Raw genomic sequence first — 16,998 nt, forward strand, 5'->3', positions numbered from 1 at the left:
CTCGTCGGGCATCCATTTCGGCAGAAAATGCGCGTGCGCAAGGCTTCGACACCAATATTGCTCCAGCGGCGAGTTCACACCACATGATTGGCTCAATGTATTCACATGTCGACGTTTAGCCGAGGAAGGGGTGGGATGTGTAGACAACGGCCATATTGGCGTGACCAACTAGCCCCATACATTTCTATGGAGTACTCTTTGAGTGCTGTGTCTCCACATTAGAAAGTCTCTGGCTGTACACATCATGAGTGGGGTTCATTACCAGAGCTGATTTGAACACTGAATACATTCATGCAGTTTTCGGAAAATAGCTTTTTTGAATGTTTGGGTGGCTCTTAAAAGAGCCTTTACGTTTTCCGGTTTAGATTTAATTTAAGCACGCTCCCCACGGATACGACGAGCCAGCTGGATGTCCTTGGGCATGATGGTGACCCTCTTGGCGTGGATGGCGCACAGATTGGTGTCCTCGAACAGACCGACCAAGTAAGCCTCGCTGGCCTCCTGAAGAGCCATGACAGCAGAGCTCTGGAAGCGCAAATCGGTTTTGAAATCCTGGGCAATTTCTCTGACCAGGCGCTGGAAGGGCAGCTTGCGGATCAGCAGCTCAGTGGACTTCTGATAACGACGGATCTCTCTCAGAGCCACGGTTCCAGGCCTGTAACGGTGAGGCTTCTTCACGCCACCGGTCGCTGGTGCGCTTTTACGCGCAGCCTTGGTGGCGAGCTGCTTCCTCGGAGCTTTGCCTCCGGTGGATTTACGGGCTGTCTGCTTGGTCCTGGCCATTGCTACGTATTCTTCGGCTTTGAAGGGTATAAACACAATTGCGGAACGTGGGTATATATCGTATACAGTCTTAGCCTGCCCCCTGTGTACGTCAGGTGGTTGGTCTCCGCTGATTGGTCTTCCTAGTACCCTCCGAGTGGCGCCTGAAATTCAAAATACAAAGCCCAACCTCTAAAATGGCCTCCATCATTGTGTTGATTCACTACGCACAAAACACTTTTAATATAAAATATAGAAATAAATACACTTAAACATTGCCTCTGTCAGTGCAAATGAAAAAACATTAAACATTGACATACAAAATAACATGTTAGCTAGCGTGTACAACCACAAATACGTGAGGTAGCCTGTATCTGCTAAATTTGGGCCTTGAAATACGTTTACCATTACCATTGATGTTTTTTTTATAGTGGCAATAATGTGTCTAAATGACAGGGCATCGTCATATTTGGATACCTTGTATTTATTATATTGCACTACTTCCTTCTATTATGTGCATGCATGTGTGTGGAAGATGGGGTGGGTGTGTGTGCGTGGGTGGCTTAGTTTGAATACATTTATTGAATGCGCCTTTGGGAATGCTTTCGTTGTGTCCCGTGCAATGACGGTCATTTTGATTTGATGACCAATTCATAATTTGGTAAATATTTTTATTATTTAACAATTTTCTATTGTAAATCTGCTTGAGTAGACAGTACCCTTGTGGTTGATATTTTAGGGTAGGGATGAGTGTGGCCAGTTATTAATCCTGACTGAAAGGGCTCTTTTTTAATATTTTGACATTCAGATTACATGGTAGTCAACTCGGAAATCACTTTTAAAAGTAATTGGGTGGCTCTTAAAAGAGCCTTAGTTTTTTCAGTCGGATGGAGCGGGTTTACTTGGACTTCTCAGTCTTCTTGGGCAGCAGCACGGCCTGGATGTTAGGCAACACACCACCCTGAGCGATGGTCACTCCACCGAGCAGCTTGTTCAACTCCTCGTCGTTACGCACAGCCAGTTGCAGATGGCGGGGGATGATACGCGTCTTCTTGTTGTCACGGGCAGCGTTACCGGCCAACTCCAGGATCTCAGCTGTCAGGTACTCTAGGACAGCGGCCAAATATACCGGTGCACCAGCGCCGACACGCTGGGCATAGTTGCCCTTACGCAGCAGTCTATGCACACGGCCAACGGGGAACTGAAGTCCAGCCCTGGATGAACGAGTCTTGGCCTTGGCTCTGGCCTTTCCACCGGTTTTACCTCTACCGCTCATAATTTCTTTGTTCGGCGCTTGTCTGAATGGATGAATGGTGATGCCTTACAAGCCATGTCTAATATAGCACACCAGCGCGGGGCAAGTCAGTTCCTCATTGGCTGAGAACGTAATGCTGATAGCCAATCAGCGTGTAGTTCGCTGTGTGATATAATTTTGAGTTCTATTTGGCGCGTATAACGTTTTCCTTTCAGCGCGATCACAAACAATCCCTGTTTAGCTAAAAGAAAGTGTCGAGAGGGTTTATTTAACCACAGTAAACCATCTAAGCTCCCTGTGTTTACTGGAACAATATAACAAGCTGAAGTGGTTGTGTGTTGCAAGGTTTTGGGTACTTAGTGATACATTTGTTACTGTTACAATGTAATAAACTGCCTTATGGTTGTCTGTTGCGACATTTGGAATATTTTGTATCATGATGGGAAGCAAGCAACTACTTCTTTTTAGGAAAAGGACCACTCACTGTGGCACATGTGCAAGTTACAATAAGTAAAATATGTGTAGCTAACCAGCAGATTCTGATGGAATAAACGCATTCAAAGAACTTTTGGGCGGCTCTTAAAAGAGCCGTTATGTAAGCGGGCAAACTTTAAATTTACTTCTTCTTGGGTGCAGCCTTTTTGGGTTTAGCAGCTTTAGGCTTGGCCGCTTTGGGTTTCGCTGCCTTGGCTTTCTTGGGGCTCTTCGCTGCCTTCTTGGGTGCAGCGGGCTTCTTGGCCTTCTTAGGGCTCTTCGTCGCCTTTTTCGGTGTGACGGGCTTCTTGGCTGCTTTCTTCGGAGACTTTTTAGCGGCTTTTTTTTCGGTGTGACGGGTTTCTTGGCTGCTGCCTTCTTGGGTTTCTTTGCCGCTGCGGGTTTCTTCGCGGCTGGCTTCTTGGCTTTAGGTGCTGCCTTCTTTGCGGGCTTCTTCTTTGGCTCTGCCTTCGCCTTGTTCAGCTTGAAAGAGCCAGATGCGCCGGTCCCTTTGGTCTGGACCAGAGTCCCCTTTGTTACAAGACTCTTAATGGCCAGCTTGACACGAGCGTTGTTCTTTTCCACGTCGTATCCACCAGCCGCCAAAGCCTTCTTCAGTGCAGCCAGAGAAACCCCTTTCCTCTCTTTGGAGGCAGAGATCGCCTTAACGACGAGCTCGCCAACACTTGGCCCAGTTTTCTTGGGCAGGGGAGCCTTCTTCTTGGGGGCCTTTGCTGGGGCCGCCGCGGGGGTTGGAGCAGCTTCTGCCATTGTATCGTTTAGGTTTTACGCACAGATTTACTCGAGACGAAACCTAGAATTAATGACTGGTAGAACTGGTGGGCTGGTCTTAAAGCAAACATGAGAACCATTTAGACTCCGTAGACAGAGCTCTCCGGGCATGTCTGTGGCGAAGATATCGCTTGTGTTTTCTCCCCTCACTTTTTCTAACGAATATAAGTAACGATACAACATTTCCCAACAAGTCTATGTCTGCTGTAAAGAGCACATCGTACAGTTTATAATGAATATATGGGTGCGCATGTTTGCTATTTATTCTTGTTGCAACGAACTAAGAACTTTGGGCGTCTAGGTGGAGTGGTCTCAGCCAGTCTTAGTTTTGCGAGGAAAACATGCACATAATTATAATAAAACCCTGCAATACCCTAACAAAAAAGTACCAAAGATCAAGATATCAGCCTCAGTAACGCGTAAAGACAATGACAATGTAGTTTTTGTGAATCTGTACTTTACAAACGGGAGCTTTTTAGACACAGTGAAACACAGTTGACATACCTGCACCAGACGCATGCATACCATATAGGTCTATATCTCACACGACCATGTAATGGTAAATATAAGTTATGTGGTGATATGTGGCTTGTGTTCTATGAATAGACAATCTGCAATCTATTTAGGGTTAAGGTAACATTATGTATCAGGCTTATGCTGTTAAAATAGTATTGCTTTGTGAAAGCGTGCGTGGATGGGATGGCTGAGACATCTTTGAATGTTTTTGTCATATAGCTGTAGAAAAAAATAAGACCACTGCAAATTTGAATATGTAAAATAACAGAATTTAGACAAAGTATTTGGGTTATATGTCATTTTGTTGGATATGCATTTGGCAGATGCTTTCACCAACGGTGACTTACGGCAATAGATAATAACAGCAGTGACAGAATATAACTATGCAGAATCTCAGACAGAATCCCCTCCAATGGTGCTCTCTCCTTCCTCAAACAGGGCCACACTAAACTTTAAAAAATGAAAAGTCAGAGCTGTCTAATGTATCAAACCATATTATGTTACAATTACATAAAACAGTCTAGTATTGAATTAAACAGAACCTTATTGTGTTCAAACAGTCATTCCAATTGAGTAATCCCTTTTTCTGATTGAATCAAGGTAAGCGTATATACTGGGGACAAAAGGAAAAGAGGCTGTCACCACAAAACATGAAATTAAACAAACTCACATCATGTCTTTCAAACACAATGTAATTACATTGAACTGACATGTTTTGACACAGAAATACATTTATCCATCTGAATCATGTAAGTTCAATGTGAAACACCTAAGTATAGGCTACTGAACCAGTGAGGTAAATTAACACACACTTTAAAAAATGAAACGTCAGGGCTGTCCTATTTATTGTGTTACAATTACATGAAACAGTCTAGTTTTAACTGAAACACATCCTTATTTTGTTCAAATAGTCATTCCAATTCAGTAATCCACTTTTTCAAATTGAATTATAGGTAAGCATATATACTGGGGAAAACAGGGTTGTGGCACCACTTATTCAGCATGTTTCATTTTAAGATTTCACCTTGACTTCATCTTCTTTAACACTGATGTTGCAACACTAATGAATGCCTATCTCAGTACATGCAACCAGTGTAACGCAATCACATTGAAATTAAATGACTATTTCATGTAGGCCTAAGCTTAATACATGTTATGTTGATTACTTGATCAAATTTGGTTATCACACAGCATGAATCAATTAGAAATGCTGGACTTATTCTAAAACATTGCATTCATGTGCAACCAATGTACACAATAATCAAGTAAATTCAGCAATTTTATTTGTTCAGAGTAGGCTGATATTTTGCTGTGTCTACTCTACACCTCAACTGAATATAATCCCTGAGTGAATTTGCATGGCCCTATACTCCAAAATGGTGTGAACTCTACAAAATGGATTTGAACTATTACTTTTTTTCATTTTTAAATGTATATTTCCTTTCTTCTTCACTGAATAGGGTTTTTTTCATGATTACTTTTGTTTTTTCAAAAAGAGTCAATGAAATCTGCTAAATGTTTATGGTTTTATCTGAAGACTGATTGGTTCCATAAATGCATTCACATTACTGAGCATTTGATTCAGAAAGTGAGGTTTAGTGTTTACAGTTTTGTCTGATTGCTTAAGTACATTTAAAAAATGCTTTGCACTCAGTTTGCAATTTTGTAACACACACTTTGCACAACTGTCGGCACAATGGCTATTATTAACACTATTTTGCCAACTCTCTGGCACACTTTCTCATGTGAAAACTGTTTTAGATAATTAGTTCACTTTGCAATCAGCCTAAGCACTATAAATAAGCCACAGGTAATGTACAATGGGTATGATGGAGTGAGCAGAAAGAGTGAGAAGAGAAAAAAACAGACAAAAAAAACAGTCTACATGTGGGGATATTGTCATGTCAGGCCTGGATACGTCATTCCAGAATATATTTTTCCGGTGCCTTGGACTAGGACATTGTATGTGATGTAGACAGAATTTTGAGAGAGACGACCCGATGTAGACGGATTTGTTTTGTCTCAGTGAAAAAGCCATAGTTACAAAAAATGTGCTTAAGCAATCAGAAAAAACTGTAATGACAGGGTTTATCCAGAGGTATTTCCACATAATCTCCACCCTGGTAGACGTTTTAGGTGGACGTTTTCATTATGAGTTACAGTTTTTTCTGATTGCTTAAGCACATTTTTTGTAACTATGGCTTTTTTTGCAAAACTCTACACACAAATAGGAAAACCTTTCACCCAATCAGCAAAACATTCTAGTTATCTTCCAAAAGCCAACACACCTTGCTTAACTCTTCACACCTTCGTAAAAATGGTGTTTTCGTATCAAACAGTAAACACAAGCCATAATGAGGACACAATGTGCCAACTACACATTGATGAATAAAACACATCTGGCTTTTGCTTTCTGTGTGCACAAGGTAGACTGTCAGTTTGAAGTCATACTTTTGTCATAGTTCTGTAAACATACAGGGATCCAAACTTATCTGGTATTGGTGTTTATTTACACACATCAACACAAACACAAGTGTGTTTTTCCAAGTCAAAACACAAAATAGCAATTAGCACATAATACCAACAGGAAACTGTTTGGAAACGGGGCGTTAGTTGAATTCATAACTCGCATTACCCTTGGCATAAAGCTTTTAAAATTAATTGGGTGGCTCTTAAAAGAGCCTTTTGGTCAAAGTTAAGGGAGAGATCTGATCTTTAACCACCAAACCCGTACAGAGTACGTCCCTGGCGTTTCAGAGCATAAACGACGTCCATAGCGGTCACGGTCTTTCTCTTGGCGTGCTCGGTGTAGGTGACAGCATCACGGATCACATTCTCCAGGAAAACCTTCAACACCCCACGAGTTTCCTCGTAGATAAGGCCAGAAATACGCTTCACACCACCACGGCGAGCAAGGCGGCGGATAGCGGGCTTTGTGATACCCTGGATGTTATCGCGGAGAACCTTGCGGTGACGCTTTGCACCGCCCTTTCCAAGGCCTTTGCCTCCTTTACCTCTACCAGACATGGTTATATCTTCTTACGATTGGGAGTTGGACGAATCTGTAAAGAGAGTTTTCACAACTCGTACTAGTTCCCATAGAGAGGACGTTGGTGAAAACTACTAAACGCTGTCCTCCTTTTTGTGAATGGAGACTGCGCGGACTTTTAGTCGAGTACGTCACAAAAACACGCCCACCCCGACCTCACTACGAAAGAAAGTAGGAACGACATTGATACTTTGCACAACTATAATAGTTATTCAATGATTCAAAAGAACAATCGCACGTCCTAACTGCAATTCCAAACCATTTGTTTAGAATCTCCTACAGCAGGAAATATTGACCAGTTCTGCTTGTTGCAAAATAAATATCTAAAAGGGAATTTGAAACTGAAATTTCTCAATATGGTCGTCCCAGAGACCCCTCGTTACTCAGGTTCCTAAACCCAGGTGTTGCACCCATTGTTGGCGCTTTGATTCAATTTTAGATTTTGGCTCAAATCTTTTCCTAAGCCTAGCTGGCATCCTTTTAATCATAGTTTTTGTCTACACCTTCTGATCTAAAAAGGCTGAATTTTCTCCCAAAATCCAAACTTATAGAAGTTAAAGTAAAATCAACACTTTTTTTCATTAATGTTATAGTTATTGGTACGTTTTAGTTATCAATTATTGTTATTTACAAGTTAGTTAAGGTGTATTTGGCATAGGCAATTCACATTCATAAACATTCTGAGTTGGAATGATCCATGCCTATTTTAAAAGGTGAGATTCAATAGTGCACATAGTGGGCACTATATGTTCTTGGTCGAGGGGAAAAAAATGCTACCAAAAATGCGGGAACTTGAAAACAAACAACGGGGAGGAGAGTTGTGGGTGGGTTGTCTGTTTAAAAGTTAACCAATCCTACTTCGCTATTTGATGTTAAGGGGTGTGAGCTGCGACACGGTAAATAATTTCCATACAATTTGATATAAATAGAGCGAACAACCCCTGAACTTGCCATATCTTTAGACGATGCCCGAACCAGCGAAGCCAGCGCCCAAGAAGGGCTCAAAGAAAGCTGTAACTAAAACGACGGGAAAGGGAGGAAAGAAGCGCAGAAAGTCCAGGAAGGAGAGCTATGCCATCTACGTGTACAAAGTCTTGAAGCAGGTCCACCCCGACACAGGAATCTCGTCCAAGGCGATGGGCATCATGAACTCGTTCGTGAACGACATTTTCGAGCGCATTGGAGGTGAGGCCTCCCGCTTGGCTCACTACAACAAGAGGTCCACCATCACCTCCAGGGAGATCCAGACCGCAGTGCGTCTGCTTCTGCCCGGTGAGCTGGCCAAGCACGCCGTCTCCGAGGGAACCAAGGCCGTTACTAAGTACACCAGCTCCAAGTAGAGACGAATTAACAGCCCATTCCAGTCTAAAGGCTCTTTTAAGAGCCACCCATATTCTCTTTGAAAAGAAATTTCAATGTAAACATGAATGCACTACATTCACCCACATGACATTACATTAGATTCAACTTTATTGTCAAGAGTAGATTGTGCAGAATAAATAGACCTTACCTACACTAAGAATCTTGTATTTGCAAAATGTGTGGCTTTGTTAACCAACCGAGCCAGCAACAACACAGAGCAGACCACATCTTTAAAAAATTAAAGTTTGTAAAGTCAAGCCAAGATCAGAGCCTAAGAAATCCGGACGCACCCTAGCGGGCCTGGCTTGATTACATGGACTGCAACTAAAGTCAGATACTTTCTAATGAGACACAGCATTCAAAAAATCCTCAATAGAAATGCATGGGGATAGTTTGTAACGCCAATATGGCAGTTGTCTGGGCATATTACACCTCTTCTGCGGCAAAACGTCGACACGTGAATAGATTGAGCAAATCATGTGGTGTGTTGTAAAGACATGTGCCAATCATGTGTTGTGATCTCACTGCTGGAGCAAGTTTGGTCAGAGACTTTCTAATGAGACACAGCACTCAAAAAATACTCCATAGAAATGCATGGGGCTAGTTTGTCACGCCAATATGGCCGTTGTCTACACATATCCCACCCCTTCCTCGGCAAAACGTCGACATGTGAATACATTGAGCCAATCATGTGGTGTGATGTGAATACATTGAGCCAATCATATGGTGTGTTGTGAAGACATCGTGCCAATCATGTGTTCAATCAAGATTGGTGTCGTGAAGCCTTGCGCACGCGCAGTTCGACCCAACGACTGTGCCCGATGAGTGCCCATAAAACGTTTGTATATGGCCGCCGAGTGGAGGGATTTGCCTAAAAGGACTTTGGCGGTATGTAGTGGGTAGGCCCATATGCACTAGATTAACAATTTCAGATATCTTGAATTTCCCCTCGGGGATCAATAAAGTATCTATCTATCTATCTATCTATCTATCTATCTATCTATGTGTTTGTAAACAAGAAATCGCACCCTTCCACAGGCCTAATAGCCTATGCTTTTATCATTGGGATAATGAGCTATGGTACATCATGGAGTCTATGGCCCCTGAACAATAGCAGAAGGTGCCAGAACAATGGTGTTGACAAATACAAAGATCATATTAACAACCAGGTAACTATTGGCTAAGTGACTGATTGGTTTTGTGTATCCATTTCTAAAGGGGATTGGGATGGAGGAATGATACGAGTCTTCTTGTTATCACGAGCAGCGTTCCCGGCCAACTCCAGAATCACAGCTGTCAAATACTCAAAGCACAGCAGCCAAATAGACCGGTGCACCAGCGCCGACGCGCTCGGCATAGTTGCCTTTACGCAGCAACCTGTGCACACGACCCACTGGGAACTGAAGTCCAGCCCTAGATGGCCGAGATGGCCTTGGCCCTTGCCTCCAGTTTTGCCTCATTCAAGTTAAAAAGATGATTTGTTATTGTCTTTGTTATTAATGTAAGCTCAGAGACTAGGGCTCCCTTATTATAGCACACCAGCACGCTCGGTGTCTCAGTGGCTGAGGTGAAAATGCTGAGAGCCAATCAACTTGTAGCTGTGCACCCTCACTGTGATTTCCATTGGCGCCTGCAGCACGTCATTCTCCATTTCAGCGCATAACACCGAAAACGCGGACATATTGGAATATAAATTACATAGAAGTTTCCAGAGATAAAAAAAAAAAATAGCCATAACGATTAGTATTAGGGCCACGCTTCATTTGGCGGCTTTTCTGTTAGTTTTGCGAACATAGTGACAATGCAATAAGCCTTATTAAATACGATGAAGTCATGTGGTAAAATGTCGGATACATGTTTGATGTTCTTAGGATGTAAGAAAGTGCATTTTGGCGTCTTAACGTCAAGCAGAATTCATGCAATAGACTCGATACATAAAGATCTTTAGTGTTATAAATAGTGGTAAAGTAAATGGCTTCAGACGCTGATGAGTTACATATACAACACAAAGTGATCTTGGAATAGATGCATCAAAAAAAGATTTGGGTGGCTCTTAAAAGAGCCTTTTAGTACACCGTGATGATGCTGACCGGAAGAATGTGCGAGACGTTTACTTCTTCTTGGGTGCAGCAGCCTTTTTGGGTTTGGAAGCTTTAGGCTTAGCTGCCTTGGGTTTCACCGCCTTGACTTTCTTAGGGCTCTTCGTTGCTTTATTGAGTGCCGCGGGCTTCTTGGCCTTCTTTGGGCTCTTCGTTGCCTTTTTGGGTTTTGGCGCAACGGGTTTCTTTACTGCTTTCTTCGGGGACTTTTTGTTTGCTACAGGTTTCTTCGCCACTGCCTTCTTGGGCTTCTTTGCCGCAGCAGTTTTTTTCGCCGCTAGCTTCTTGGTTTTGGGTGCTGCCTTCTTTGGTTCTGCCTTCGCCTTGTTCAGCTTGAACGATCCGGATGCACCGGTTCCTTTGGTCTGGACCAGAGTTCCCTTCGTTACCAAACTCTTGATGGCAAGCTTGACTCTGGCCTTGTTCTTTTCCACATCATATCCACCAGTTGCCAGAGCCTTCTTGAGCGCTGCAAGGGAGACGCCTTTCTTCTCTTTAGACGCAGCAATAGCCTTCACGACGAGCTCGCCTACGCTCGGGCCAGTTTTCTTCGGCCTGGGTGCTGCCTTCTTCTTCGGGGCTTTCGCCGGTGCAGCCTCGATTGGTGCAGCTGGAGCAACTTCTGCCATTGTAGTATGATTCGTTATGAACACAGTAGTTCAGAGTGAATTATCCGTGAAGTGGGTTGGACTTAAACTCACCATGAGAACCTTTTAGACTCAGTCCCTTAAACTCTCCATGGCTCTCTTCCGCGAGGCACTCGATTGTGTTTTCTGCTCTTGCATTTTGTTCAAATCGAAAGCAGTGAAACGAAATTATGACACTAAAACACATTTATTCTAACAAACCCATCCTTTTCTCAAGACCGAACATCCCGAACTTTAATATCTGGTCATATACTCTTTACAAAAAGGAGTCAAAAGCACAAGTCAGTGTGTGTGTCTAGGAATCCCTATTCATCTGGTATAACATTTGCATTTTGCATGCATATAAATATGGAAATGATACGGTGTCCACTAAACAACCAACCTAGGCGAAAGAAATAATATTTAGGGACTTGTACAGGACACAATACGTTCTCTTGCGTTGACAACTTGCTTTGAAACAACATCGGTTCTGACGATGTGAAACACACACGCCATGTCTGTTCAGTCGTTCAAGCCACGCACAATAGCATACGCACTTACAAATTACAATGTTAAGTACAAAGTCAACAAATCAGTGGACAAAGTAGGGTACTTTACTGCTGACCTACACCCTGCGTTATGCTTTCTGAAAAGCTCTGTTTCTTCACACTTTATATTAAATTGAAAAGTGTTATTGGACTATTAGCTGAACCCGAATAGGCCTATAAGCTATCTCCGCGTTAACGACGATGGAGTAGCCTAGGCCCTATTACACACACACACACACATATATCATGGGTGTAGATTTAGGGTGGGACGCTAAGGACTAGTCCTAATCAATATTTTAAGATGATAAAATTGTCCCCACCAATATTTTATTTGTGCTGCTGATCATTCCGACAGCCAGCACAACAGTGAAACGTCATCATATGATTTGCTGAAAAACAGAGGAGAGGGAAGTTATCTGACTCGCACGCTACAGTAGGCCTATACACGCACGGCACGGAGAGTGTCAAAGCACACTACTGTACTTGTTTGCACTGGCAGTCAAGCGAGCGGGTGTGTCAACAACAACGGTAAGTTAGGGCTGTCTGCCAATACATACCCTATCCCAAAAAAGGCCAGAGTAAAACATTGTGATGTTCCCTTTGCCCTTCAGCCTGTACATGTTTGTCCCTTTTTGTGGTTTGTAGATCAGCTATGCCACCCAAAAATACGAAGCTTTTTTATTGCAGTCTAGGCAAAATAGCCATACAAACTGGCAACTGGTGACCAGGCTTTCAAATGCGGATTTTACTGTGTAATTAGCTGTTTTTTTAGCTGCCGCACGGACAGTCACATAGGATATAAGTCACCATCACTGACTGTTAGGCTTAGCTACCAATCTTGCAGTAGCAATAAACAATGGATCCGAGACATTTTCCTGTTCCTGTATTCTGTTTATGTAGGCTAATGTATTTGTGAATGTAGCCTGCACAATGCAAAGAAATAAAAGATAAACTGGTGCATTCCATAGCCTAGAAATGAACATTGCGAAACACTTATCTGCTCTATGATCTCATCCCAGAAAGATTTTCTTTGATTTGTTAGTTTTTTGAACATTTATTTTATCTAATGACATAGCAAATATGATGAATTGAATCCACATATCCTTGCACTTGCGAAACTATTTTTCAGCATTCACGTTCCTCTTAAAGTGACAGGCATCAATTAGATTTACACACCAAATGTGATGATAGACAAGTGTAGCCTAATAATTTAAATATCAATATGATGTAATCAAATTACTAAATATGTTTAGCTAGTAATCATGCAGATCATAAAATACTATAAATAATGATCAATATACATTTATAGTTTATATGAATTCCAAAATATGAAAAAGAAACCTATGGCAACCATCACTTTCTATGTGTGTGTGTGTGTGTGTGTGGAGGGTCAATCAAATTCTATGATTGCCACTGATGTGAATGATCTCACAAATCACACAAACCAAATCAAATATAAAAAAATTGCAATAGTATCGAAATCGAGATTCTTCACTTGCCGTTGTATTGAAACAATAATGTTGGTATCGTGACAACAGGAGTTATGGATGTGTCCCCACCAAAGCTGAGACCAAACCTACGCCCTTGATATATATGTATATATATAGCTGTACATTTTATTTAATGCCTGTGTTTACTGAAAAATGAACCACAATCAAGTTATAAGTGATCATAATACATATTATATAGCTTGACAAAATATGTATTCATGAGATGAAAGGCATTTCTCTGTGACAGAAATTGAGGGAGATAAGTCAAAGTCAGTGTCTTCCCTTGAATTCATTCAAACTCAAAGCTCAAATCTCACTTAATATTGATCCAAAAGGTGCTGTACAAATTCTTCTTTTTCTTCTTCTTCTTCTTCTGAGCAAGGCACCTGACCCCTCACTGCTCCCCGAGCGCTGCTGTTGTTGCAGGCAGGTCACTGTGCCAGTATTAGTGTGTGCTTCACCTCACTGTGTGTACACTGTGTGCTATGTGTGTTTCACTAATTCACGGATTGGGATAAATGCAGAGACCAAATTTCCCTCACGGGATCAAAAGAGTATATATACTTATACTAAGTAGGATTAAAGTCCTTTTAGGCAAGTCCCTCCACTCGGCGGCCATATTGCAATGCTTTTTGGGAACTCGTCGGGCATCCTATTCAGCAGAAATGCGTGTGCGCAAGGCTTCACAACACCAATCTTGCTCCAGCGGCGAGTTCACAACACATGATTGGCACGATGTCTTCACAACACACCATATGATTGGCTCAATGTATTCATATCATACCACATGATAGGCTCAATGTATTCACATGTCAACGTTTTGCCGAGGAAGGGGTGTAGACAACGGCCATATTGACTTTACAAACTAGCCCCATGCATTTCTATGGAGGACTTTTTGAGTGCTGTGTCTTCTCATTAGAAAGTCTCTGAGTTCGCCTACAAAAAAAGAACCAAAACGGCCATCTTTGCCCATATAAGGAGATCCGGTTGTTAATTGAAGCTAACTACATGACAAGTTGCATTGCAAGTTAGCTCTGGGGTAGCAAAAATCTAAGTGTGCTGCCTTCACGTACCGGAGATCACAGTATCCACTCGAAGGCAGAGGACAAAAGTGCGTTCAGGAAAATGTCTGCATTTCAGACTTTTTCATCCCTGTGAGAGTTTAACAGGGGCAATAATTCAAAATCCCAATGTTTTTTTCCCATAGGAAAAATCGCCAGATACCAGATGTCAAAGATGGCTGCTTTTTTTGTAGGTGAACTTCAGAAGTCTATTTGTAACGGCAGTTGTCTACGCATATCACACCCCTTCCGTGGCAAAACGTCGACATGTGAATACATTGAGCCAATCATGTGGTGTGTTGTGAAGACATCGTGCCAATCATGTGTTGTGATCTCGCCATTGGAGCAAGATTGGTGTCGTGAAGCCTTGTACACGCGCATTTCTGCCGACATGGAGGCCTGATGAGTGCCCAAAAAGCGTTGCAATATGGCCGCCGAGTGGAGGGACTTGCCTAAAAGGACTTAGGAGTTACTAGACGACCCTGGCTGTAAATTACATTTGCTGCCGCTAGGGCACGTCTAGATTTCTAGGCTATACAAGCCCAGCTACCACCACCCCAGTAACACCACTTCATGTAATAATAACTCTACGAAATGTAATGCATTTTCCTCTTCATTATGTAATAACTCCCGCACAGTCTATTCGCATTTCATTCAAATCTGTGGCGATGCGGTCCAAAAGTGACAATTTGATACGGAACACCCCTTGTAAGCAAATCCGGATAGATTTATCGGCTCCCCGTTGGCTAGTCTCGTCCTGGGCGTAGCCTCATCTCCTGCGGCACACTGGTGCTACCAGACGTACTGATGCGGCTTCTCCCCGGTGTGAGTGCGCTGATGCTGTCTGAAGCTGTCCAGGTGCATTAAGTTCTTACCCTAGATTCACACAGTGCCGGTGGGTTTTCCCGACAGTCGGGGGTGTGAACTAGGGTGTATCCCTTGAAGCATGACTGCAATTTGATTGGCTGGTGCCTTGCGTTGCTCTCCGTTGGTGCAGCAAAACTTGAACCTTTCTCAACTTTTTACGGAGGCGACGGGAGCAAAGCAACGCAACGGAACCACAATTCACCTCGGCAACGGATGACATAAGCCCATGTTGAACGAGGTGCGTCTCCAGCACTGCATTCAATGCAAGCGTCTGTGGGCACCGTTAGGACAAGCGTCTGTGGGCACCGTTAGGACAAGCGTCTGTGGGCACCGTTAGGACAAGCGTCTGTAGGCACTGAAACTGCGCTCGGGGTACTGGAGTGGCTCCTCCCTCATGTGAATCCGCTGGTGCTGTCTGAAGTTGGTCAGGTGCATGACGTTCTTACGGTATTCACGCTAGCTTGCGTTGAATGCAGTGCGGGAGACACTTTGCGCTTTTTCTAGTTTCCATATGTGTGCCCTGCTGCGGCGTGAGGACTGAAACACATCAGCAACACCTTACAAAACACCTCACACATAAAACACCTCAGACACCACCTCACACATAAAACACCTCAGACTGAAACCACCTCACACACAAAACACCTCAGACATAAAACACCTCACACACAAAACACCTCAGACATAAAACACCTCACACACAAAACACAGACATAAAACACCTCACACACAAAACACTTCAGACTGAAACCACCTCACACATAAAACACCTCACACATAAAACACCTCACACACAAAACACCTCAGACTGAAACCACCTCACACATAAAACACCTCACACATAAAACATATCACACATAAAACCCCTCACACTAAAAGGTCTAGTCATGCAAAACATTGTTTTTATAACAATAAAATGTTAAAAATATGTTTTTTTTTAATTTGGGAAAGGGAAAATAATTATTAATCAACAGATTAATCAAAAAATGAATCTTGGAATATTTTGCCTCAGCACTGTGCTCCACCTTTATCTCCATCTCTTATAACCGGGTGGGCAATTTTGGTGTGTGAGTTCTCTTTTGGATTGTGGAAGTGAAATAGTCCACCACACACACACACACACACACACACATAGATATTTTGTTTTTAACTTGCCCATCAAGTCCATTCCCACAACTTGCCAGGGCCCAGGACACCCTGATAAACAATTGTAAAATAAGAAAAACATATTCAGTTCATCATACACAATACATTATTTTATCTCTGGAAACTTGCCACGGTGCAATGGGATTGTAGGTCTACTGAAATTCATTTTGTATGCCAGTTCTCTGAATGCTTTGGCAGTCCGTAGGACTACACTGTGTTATCTGTGAGTAAGGGGATTGTTGTTATTCATTGTGAAAATAGTAGTTAAAAGTCAGAATGATCATTTGTGTTCACCCAGGTTTTGATATTTACAGACATACCAGGACAGTAGTAGGCTACCAGGGACTTTCTAATGAGGAGATACAGCACTCAAAGAATCTTCTATAGAAATGCATGGGGATAGTTTGCAATGCCAATATGGCAGTAGTCTACACATATCCCTCCCCTTCCCATATGAATTTCCGATAACTGGCCAAAAGATGGCCAAAGAGTGAGGGTGCTTGCCTAATAGTACGTTGGTTACCTTGTACTCAGAGCATATGTTTTCTCAACTCCTCAGTGCCCACCGTGTGCAAAGTTGCAGGATTTCCTCCTCTTTTATCTGGACCACTTTAAAGGTACACTATGCAAGATTTTCACCTTAATATAACCTTTATAAAGCCAATTTGATGGTAAACAAACTTGTAATAGGCGAATCGTTCAGCATAGCCATACAGCATAGCCAGTCGCTACCGAAAAAAAAAAAAAAAAAGGTATCAGACGGGCTCTGCAGCCATGCAACCTCAAAAACTGTCGGCCCAACAAATATTGTGAGAATCATGAAACATTACCTGCAGTAGTCAGTAGATAAAGCTCTTTGGAGGTAGTTTGTGCCTGTTGTTAATCCTTCATCTCCACAACAAAACAAAAAAACATGTTTATTGTGTACAGGGGGGACAGGTCAAGAGAAGT

The 16,998-nt window shown here is 42.5% G+C and overlaps 4 protein-coding genes and 1 pseudogene across 4 annotated transcripts; 1 reads left to right on the plus strand and 4 right to left on the minus strand.

Moving 5' to 3' along the window:
- Positions 1-1,506: 1,506 nt before the first annotated feature.
- Positions 1,507-2,044, minus strand: LOC125297633 (histone H2A-like). Its single transcript, XM_048248090.1, has one exon. It carries the CDS (start codon positions 2,036-2,038, stop codon positions 1,661-1,663), a length of 378 nt encoding a protein of 125 aa, XP_048104047.1. The 5' UTR covers positions 2,039-2,044; the 3' UTR covers positions 1,507-1,660.
- Positions 2,045-2,633: 589 nt separating this feature from the next.
- Positions 2,634-3,262, minus strand: LOC125297587 (annotated as a pseudogene).
- A 3,132-nt stretch (positions 3,263-6,394) lies between these two features.
- LOC125297622 (histone H4) lies at positions 6,395-6,922 on the minus strand. The gene has a single exon (XM_048248079.1). It carries the CDS (start codon positions 6,824-6,826, stop codon positions 6,515-6,517), a length of 312 nt encoding a protein of 103 aa, XP_048104036.1. The 5' UTR covers positions 6,827-6,922; the 3' UTR covers positions 6,395-6,514.
- Positions 6,923-7,813: 891 nt separating this feature from the next.
- Positions 7,814-8,188, plus strand: LOC125297616 (histone H2B-like). The gene has a single exon (XM_048248072.1). It carries the CDS (start codon positions 7,814-7,816, stop codon positions 8,186-8,188), a length of 375 nt encoding a protein of 124 aa, XP_048104029.1.
- Positions 8,189-9,212: 1,024 nt separating this feature from the next.
- LOC125297589 (histone H1-like) lies at positions 9,213-10,950 on the minus strand. The gene has a single exon (XM_048248039.1). The coding sequence runs from the start codon at positions 10,936-10,938 to the stop codon at positions 10,321-10,323; it is 618 nt and encodes a 205-aa protein (XP_048103996.1). The 5' UTR covers positions 10,939-10,950; the 3' UTR covers positions 9,213-10,320.
- Positions 10,951-16,998: the final 6,048 nt, after the last annotated feature.

The sequence above is a fragment of the Alosa alosa genome, chromosome 7 (assembly GCF_017589495.1).
Source record: "Alosa alosa isolate M-15738 ecotype Scorff River chromosome 7, AALO_Geno_1.1, whole genome shotgun sequence".
In the NCBI taxonomy this organism is placed as follows: domain Eukaryota; kingdom Metazoa; phylum Chordata; class Actinopteri; order Clupeiformes; family Clupeidae; genus Alosa; species Alosa alosa.

Bases quoted from the DNA above. Each gene is read 5' to 3' on its own strand.
- LOC125297633 (XM_048248090.1), bottom strand. From the start codon at position 2,038: ATGAGCGGTAGAGGTAAAACCGGTGGAAAGGCCAGAGCCAAGGCCAAG.
- LOC125297622 (XM_048248079.1), bottom strand. From the start codon at position 6,826: ATGTCTGGTAGAGGTAAAGGAGGCAAAGGCCTTGGAAAGGGCGGTGCA.
- LOC125297616 (XM_048248072.1), top strand. From the start codon at position 7,814: ATGCCCGAACCAGCGAAGCCAGCGCCCAAGAAGGGCTCAAAGAAAGCT.
- LOC125297589 (XM_048248039.1), bottom strand. From the start codon at position 10,938: ATGGCAGAAGTTGCTCCAGCTGCACCAATCGAGGCTGCACCGGCGAAA.